This window comes from Alexandromys fortis, unplaced genomic scaffold (genome assembly GCF_014885135.2).
Source record: "Alexandromys fortis isolate MF-2015 unplaced genomic scaffold, M_Fortis_MF-2015_v1.1 scaffold_242, whole genome shotgun sequence".
NCBI lineage: Eukaryota > Metazoa > Chordata > Mammalia > Rodentia > Cricetidae > Alexandromys > Alexandromys fortis.
Genome location: NW_026068123.1, coordinates 1236808 through 1245042, shown reverse-complemented (window position 1 = coordinate 1245042; position 8235 = coordinate 1236808). Strand labels below are relative to the sequence as shown.

Here is an 8235-nt window from a genome sequence, read left to right as displayed (position 1 = left end):
AAAAAAAAAAAAAATACAATTTGTGTATTATTTCGGGTGTAAAGCTAGCCGTGCGGGAGCCGGGCAAGACGAAAAGCAGGCTTGCCTGCAGCTCCTTCTACAAAGGATGGACCCAGAACCTCAAGCATGCTATGCCAAAACTCTTGCCAATGAACCAGGACCCAGCCCAGGAGGGTGGCTTTGTATTTGGATGGTGCTATGGAACCTCCAGCATTTCCTATTGCTCAAAAAGGAGACCTCCACAGAGTCTCAGTCAAGGCTTCCTACATCAGCTGAAATTCACTGTTGCTCTCCCCCACTCCACCTCATTCCGGAAACCAGAGACATGCTCAGGGAAAGAAGGTGGTAAAGGGGCTTTACCTGGTCACCTTGCTTTTCCCGACTCGTGGGGGTTCCTGGTGTTACACTTTCCGGTTCCACTACAGAAACTCCAGCACCACTGTCAGGCAAAGTAGACTATTATATAGGCAGGAACCAAGCAACTCAGTCTCCAGAAGCAGATTCATGAGCCCAGCTTCCTACACCAAGAGTAATCGCCACGCCAGGACAGTTGACAGTCAAGTGTTGTTTCACCATCGAATACTGAGGGAGACCTTTCAATTCAGGTCTCATACCAGGAGACCTCAACTCCTTCTGGGATGAGGGAGAATTCTACATGAATTAAAAGATTAATACTTTGTTTCCAAATTCAGCATCCTTAACAGGATTATAGTGGCCAAGGAAACTTACTACAGAACTCTAGCTTTCAGAAAATAATTTCTATAACTGAGACAAATCAAAGAGGAGATTATAAGGATGCTTACCGCTCTGTGCTTGTAACTCTGCGTCTCTTATCCTGGGCAGAGGGAAGAATAGAAATTAAGACAATGTTGATTTGAAAAGTAGATCGGGGCTGGGGATTCAGCTCAGGGGTAGAGTGATTGCCTAGCAAGTGCAAGGCCCTAGGTTCTGTCCTCAGCTCAAAACAAAAACAAAAACAAAACAAAAACAACAAAAACAGATCAACCCCCAACCACAGTTAAACAGAGTGGGTAGAGGGGTAGAGCCAGGTATGCTAGCCCACACCTATAACCCAGCACTCAGGCAGTTGAGGCAGGGCAATCACCATAAGATCAAGGCCAGCCTTAGCTAGTTTCAGGGTAGCCTGGATTATGCAGTGATGTCCTGTCTCAAAAGAGAGCAGGATGCATGAGAGTTGGCTCACTCACTAAGAGTGCACTCTGTTCTTCCAGAGGACCAGAATTCACTTCCCAGGACCCATGTCCGTGGTTCACCACCCCAGGAACTAGCTCCAGTGATCTGGCATTTTTCTACCCCCAGAGGCTGCTTCCTGTCTCTCCTAAGATACTTGGACACCTCCTTGGGCACCTGCATGCATGTGCACATACCCACACACAAGAACCACAAACATACACATAAAAATCCCAACCATCTGGGATAGTGGTGCAAATATGTCATCCTAGAACTTGGGAGGTGGAGGCAGGAAGACCAAGACTTCAAGTCCAGGCTCAAGTACACACAGTTCAAGCCCTGGGCTATAGAATACTGTCTCAATATATTTGTGTATATCAAACACAGGGATCCTGTGTGTAGCTGAGTAGTGCAGTGCTTACATGGGTGAAGCCCTAGGTTTGAATCCAACATTGAAAAAAATAGAACTGCCTCCCTATGCCTTTAGACCAGAGCCACAGCATCCGCTGTTATAGGACTCCAGTCTGCCGGGCGCTAGCACAAGAGCACACTGCAGCAGCAGCCCTGTCCCACAAACACCGAGCACCCCTACTACAAGGAATGTTTAGACAGACCAGCTTTTGCCAACAAACACATCCAAGTTAAATGTCCAGAGTCAACAGGATGACCCACCTGGTCTCTCTCCTCTGCAACTGACTCCTCTAGGATTCTCTTCTCGGATTCGTCCTTGGGTTTCGGTTTAGTGGTGCTGTCACATGGTAAGGAGACGTTAGTTCTAAGACACACACACAAACCCAGCCATCCAGTGGCCTTCAATAACTTTTCTTTTACAAAAGAACCTCTTGAAGGCACAGTTTGTCTTCCCCGCCAGGAGGGGCCCATCACTCCAGGACTGAAGAGTTTCTTTTAAAGTTACTTGTATGATTTGAAGTTGTGTGCATGTACTCTTGGAGGTTAGGAGAGTATCATGTACTCTGGAGCTGAAGTTACAGGTAGTTGTGAACACATCAGTGCTCAACATCCATATATTGTTTTTAAAATCTTTTCATTTCATATGTACAAATGCTTTGCCTGCATTTTTCTTTTAAAGACAGGGTTTCTCTGGGTTGCTTTGGAGCCTGTCCTAGAACTAGCTCTTGTAGACCAGGCTGGTCTCGAACTCAGAGCCACCTGCCTCTGCCTCCTGAGTGCTGGGATTAAAGGTGTGCACTACCACCACCTGGCTGCTTTGCCTGCATTTGTGTTTATGCACCACACTGGGTAGTGCCTGTAGAAGAATGGAGAGGGTGCTGGATCCCCTGGAACTGGAATTACCAAAGGTTGTGTGAGCTGGGTGCTGGGCCCTGAACCCTGACCCTCTGCAAGAAAATCAGATACTCTTATGCACTGAGCCATCTCTCCAGCCCCACACACGTATTCATATACATTTATAGTGTATATACGTTATATGCATGCATTTCTGCAATGTGATTACCCATTTTGGATTGGGTAAAGCTGTCCTGCTTTTTGTGAGACAGTCTCTCACTGATTATAGAGCTCACCAGCTTAACTGGACTATCTGGACAGCCAGGGCCCAGAACCTGTCTCCACCCTCTCCGTGCTTAGACCTGGCTTTTAACATGGTGTTGGGGATCTGAAAACAGGTTCTTGTGCTTGCAGAGCAAGCAAGCACTTTGCCTGCTAGATCTCACTATCTCCAGCTTTATACTTAACATTTTTTAGCGTGTATGAGTGTTTTGCTTGCATGTATGTCTGTGCACTATGTGTGCCTGGTACTTGCAGAAGCCAGAAGAGGATGAACCACCATGTAGGTGCTAGAAATTAAAACCAGATCTTCTGGAAAAGCAGTTGCTCAGCTTTGTATTTTCTGAGGCTGATTCAAAGGACAGAGTCACCTTTGTCAAAAATCTGTTGTTATCTTTTTGTAAAACGAGAAGCCAGCCGACTGGTGGTGGCACATGCCTTTAATTCTAGCACTCAGGAGGCAGAGGCAGGCAGATATCTGTGAATTCAAGGCCAGCCTGGTCTACAAGAGCTAGTTCCAGGACAGCTACAGCTAGAGAAACCCTGTCTCAAAAAAAAAAAAAAAAAAAAAAAAAAGCCATTGTTGTCTAGACCCATTGCTCTGAGACTTACAAAGTAGCAGGCAAAATTCTAATGTTTCAGAGAAACACTATTGCTTAATTCAGCAATTAAGACCACCCAGTGCTCTTGAAGGCTTGAGTTCAACCTAGGCCCTGGCTGTCCAGTTGGGTGATCAAGTTGAAGAAAGGCATACACATAACATATATACACTATGAATGTACACAAGATATGTATGAAGCTGGAGAGATGGCACCTGCTCCTCTTACAGAGAACCTGGGTTCAGGGCCCAGCACCCAGTGGCTCAGAACAATTAGCAACTCCAGTTCCAGGGGATCAGCACCCTTTCCTGACTTCTGCAGGCACTACACAATGTGGTACACACACACACATGCAAAATACTCGCATACATAAAATTAAATCTTAAAAACAAAACCGTAACAAAACATGGATATGTCTATATAAATATGTCCATATGAAGTTGGTTGGTATAGCTTTGTGAAGGTTCCAGTACTGGAAAAAACAAAAGTTCATAAAAGTCATGGAAACAGTATTATGCTTTATTTTCCTATTAACGGGTGATGAGTATGAGGGTTCTTTGTTGTTTTGTTCTTTAAATTTTATGTGTATGGATGTTTTGTCTACATGTATCTGTGCACCACATGCTTACAGTGCGTAAGAATGCTGGAAGAGGACATCATATTGTCAGGACTGGAGTTAACAGATGGCCATGAACTATCATGTGGATGGAGGAAATCAAATCTAGGTCCTCCACAAAAGCAGCCAGTGCTCTTATCTGCTAAACCATCTCTCCAGCACTGAGCACTAAGGGTTCTTATACTATATACTAGAGTTTTATGTATGCTTTAAGTTTTCTCAAAATGTGAAAAAAGACCAAGTGTTTATAAGGAACGTTTGACAATGTCTACAGAACAAAACCTGCAAAATAGATAATATATGTAGGGCTGCAGCTCAGTGGGAAATCCTCTGCCAGAAATCCCTATGAGGGTAGGGGCATGGCTCAGAGGTTCCTAATCCTCAGTACTAAAATAAAGGTAAAAAAAAAAAAAATTATGAAAGCCATTCATATTTTCAAAAATTACCAGACCCCAAGAAATGGCTAATAGCCCCTTCATTACATACTGACCCCTTCATGAAGTGAGATGTGATAGTGGTCTGCCTAGTGATTCTTCTCACAGCCATGGAGCTGGATGAAGCTTCAGCTGTTTAAAAGCAAACGAGAAAAAGGACATGGCATTCTTCAACGCGAACAAGTGACTACAGAAGCCAAGGGCTGCACGAATATACACTCCTTGGCTTTCAATCTAGACTAAACTGCGTACCAGCTTGCACATGTCAACAGACAGTCCCTTAGAGCTGCCATTGTCCAGTACCTGACGATAGCATACAACCCAGGGAAAGGAAGCCCAGAATGGTGACCAAGCACCATGTCAAATCATTATAAACATAAAATCCGTAAACTGAAACCTCACGTGGGGTCCATCTATGAGAGTCTAAGGTAAGGTAGAGGTGCACAGAAAATAAACCAGAGGCTCGGTGCAGCTCCGTGACAAAGAACCTGTGCAGCATGCACATTGCTCTGGGCTCCATCAACACCCCCCCCCCCCAAAGAGAACAGAACAGCTGGGGCTTGCTAGATGTGCCCTTCCCTAGCACACTGCAGGTCTTAGGTTTCATCCCTGGCACTGCAAAAGACAGAGACAGACAGGACAACAGATATGGGAAGGAAAAGTTAAACTTAACCAGAGAATAAGGGTGCAGCTGAATGTCAGCATGTTCTCAAGTGTTCACAGGGCCTTAGGCTTCCTTCTCAGCGCCAGAAACTAACAGACACAACTAAAATACATGCATGCGGTGCATGCTCATAGGCTCAAGGTAGAAACATCCCAGCACTCAGGAGGCTGAAGTAGGAGGGCAGAGTTTAAGGTCAGCCTACGCTATAGACAGGCACTGTCTCAAAACAGCCAGAAACCCAAAATAAGCAAACAACTGTAAGTCACTATGCCACGTGTCCTTACAACTGGCCTCACTGTCCCACTTGCTTCTCCTGGGTGTCCGAGGCTTGGGCTTGGAGGATTGTTTTGAATCTGCCATTTCTGCTTTCCGGCTTGGCCGGCTCCCGTTGGCTGGACAATCGTTGGCTTTCCGAGTGAGAGAGTGAGTTCCGTTCTCCAAGGACAAATCTTTATTTAAAAGGGATTTCACTTTAGCCAGGTAGCCCTCCTACAACAAAGAAATATTTAGTAGGAAGACATCACAGTGAGACAAACAGGAGCCTCTGCCTCCCTAAAAACTGGGAAACAAACTTACCTCAGACAATTCTTCTTTATGTAATTTGGTTTCCAAGTCATATAACTGGCTCTTGATTTCTGTTTGCAGGAATTCATGCAACAGGTTCAATTTCTCTTTCACACACTCCTGTGGAAGGACACAGATGAGGAACCCCCAGTCTCCCAAGACAGCAATTAACAAACTCATAGATAAGCTGCACCTGGCCATCCCAATGGCTGGGTGCTGACAGCCCTGGCTCAGCCAAAAAAAATATCACGCTAGGCATAGTGTAGGACGCCTGAGATCTCAATACTCGGGAAGCTTAAACAAGGAGGGTTGCCAGTTTAATCTGAGGTCAGTTTAACTATCTACTAAGTTCAGGGTCAGCCCAAGTTATGGATCAAAACCCTGCCTCAGAAATGAACTAGGGTCTGGGGCGATAGCTTGTCATGCAAGTACGAAGACCAGAGATCAGATCTCCTGTACCGGCATAAAAGCTTGGCAGAATCCAGTACTCAGTAGGCAGGAAAGGGGATTCCTAGGCCAAGCTTGGCTACTTAAGACTGGTTGAACCATGAGTTCCAGTGGACAGTGATAAAGAAAAACATCTGACGTCAACCTCTGGTCTCTACATGCATGCACCTGACTGCATATGGGCACCCATATATATGCGAACACATGCACAGGCACACATACATGTACAAGTGAATATTTGAAGGAAGAGCAATTACCTTTTCTGTTAAACCATCTCTTTCCAAGTCTTTGAGCCTGAGTAAAGAAAGTGATACAAAAATAAAATAAGCAACTTCGTTCACCTCTGAGAAGCAGAAGGGGCAGGAGGAGCAAGAACTCAAAGTCATCTTCGGTTATACATTGTGAGTTTGAGGCTAGCTTGGACTACAGGAAACCCTGTCTCAAAGCAGAGGGGCAGAAAGTACAAGAAAGCAAATTGGGAACAGGCCATAGTCAGGGTCTTTCCTGTATGACCTACAACTGTTTTCCCAGCTGGGCCTGCCACAGCATGAACGATGTCGGCATGGGTCATGGCTGCACTGTGAGGACCAGCCAGGGATAAAATGGGGAAAATGAGGTGTCTAGGGCATCAGGCATGCCCACTTACAGAGGCACTGGAGAGGAAATCTGATAGATCAGATGGTGAGCTGAGAATGCAGCTCAGGTGGCCTTGGATTTCATCCCTAGCACCACGGGGATGGGGATACAGACAGGACACGACAACAAAGCAAGCCAAGATCTCAAAGCGCTCAACTTCCAGAATGTGTACCTAAGTTTGGAAGTACAGAATTCTCTTGGACTTGTCTGAGAGAGTTGTCAGATTACTGATTACCTTACCTCTCTGGTCAGGGACCACTAGAAGAATGAAAAGCCACAGAAGTGGTAGCCTGCGACCAAGCTTGGGGACAGTGGAGGGTGAACAGGTCTAACCGTCATGGACAGGAGCCAGGCCTGTGCCAACTCTGCCCCATTCCAGCAGCCCTGAAGTCTGGTTGCTCAGTTTTCGGTAGCTAGAGTGTAGATTCAGTATTCCCAGCGGCTGCTGGACCAGAGGCACCGTGGTTACTCCAGCTACTGGCAGACCCTAGTTTGTTCTTGGTCAGAAGCTGGGTAAGTGGACTAATATTAGCAAAGGGGTTTTCCCTTAGAAAAGACGTTCAATACCATGCCAACGATACTTACAGTTACAGTTAACTACAGTACAACAGGGACTCTAGCTCTGGAGAGCTGGGGCCTTGAGAATGCTAGCCCAATATGCATATTCTGGGTTCCATCCTAGTACCCAGTAACCCAGGAATGATGATGCATACGTGTGAGCCCAGCTCTTAGGACGTAGGGAGGAGGTTCAGGAGTTCAAGGCCAGCCTAGGCTATAAAATGAATTTAAGGCAAGCCTAGGCTCCAGGAAACTAAAGAAAAAGGCTCTGGAATGGCTGTTTTTCCAAAGCTCAGACTGGAGTTTGGCAGAGTGCTGCCTAACACACAAAAAGCCCCAAGTTCTACTACAGCACCCAAAGGAAAACAAAATTCCCTGCAGGCTCAGAGCCCCACTCGGATAGTCACTTGGCCCAAGGCAAGACTCGAAGAAAGGCAGCTGCACAGGTGGACGTTTACAGCCAGAGGCATAAACACAGCTGCTACAGCTGTGCGTGTGACTGTCGATTTGGTGCCCCACCAGATGCTGGGATGGAACCCAGCACAAGATCTACTGCGAATCACACTCCCTCAAAATGAAGCCAGGACACAGCAGCTGTGGCCAACTCAACAGCCCTAGATCTGAGATTCTACCAGGTAAGACTCAATCAAGCTTGATGGTTCAGGCCTGGAATCTAGCACTGGATGGAAGAGTTCATAGGGTCAAGTTCAAGGCTACCCTGTGCAACAGAAAGCAGTAGGTCTCAAAAAGAATGAGAAAGTCCAAGTGGAGAACTCGAAACCTCCTTCACCCCATGCTGACCATACAGGCCATGATCCATTCCTAACTACTTCCAAGAGTTTAGCCACCTAGTGAAGATAAAATACACATAAACCTTTGAAAAAGTAGGCAGACATAGCCAGGAACAGCAGCATTGAACTGCAATCCCAACACTTCAGAGGTAGAGGTAGGAGGATGGCAAGTTCCAGGCCGGCCTAGATTTTTTTTTTTTTTTTTTTTTTT

General features: G+C 46.0%; 1 protein-coding gene across 4 annotated transcripts in view; it reads right to left on the bottom strand.

Annotated features, from left to right (window-relative positions):
• Dnmt1 (DNA methyltransferase 1) overlaps nt 1–8235 on the bottom strand; it is a 53183-nt gene that overhangs the window by 32453 nt on the left and 12495 nt on the right. For all 4 annotated transcript variants that reach the window (XM_050125460.1, XM_050125457.1, XM_050125458.1 and 1 more), the window contains exons 2-8: nt 6297–6333; nt 5605–5712; nt 5313–5517; nt 4421–4496; nt 1864–1939; nt 804–835; nt 361–439 (exon numbers count right to left, since the gene is read on the bottom strand). In XM_050125460.1, the coding sequence (XP_049981417.1) occupies nt 361–439; nt 804–835; nt 1864–1939; nt 4421–4496; nt 5313–5388 (339 nt within the window). In that variant the 5' untranslated portion in view covers nt 5389–5517; nt 5605–5712; nt 6297–6333. The remainder of the gene's footprint in view (nt 1–360; nt 440–803; nt 836–1863; nt 1940–4420; nt 4497–5312; nt 5518–5604; nt 5713–6296; nt 6334–8235) is intronic.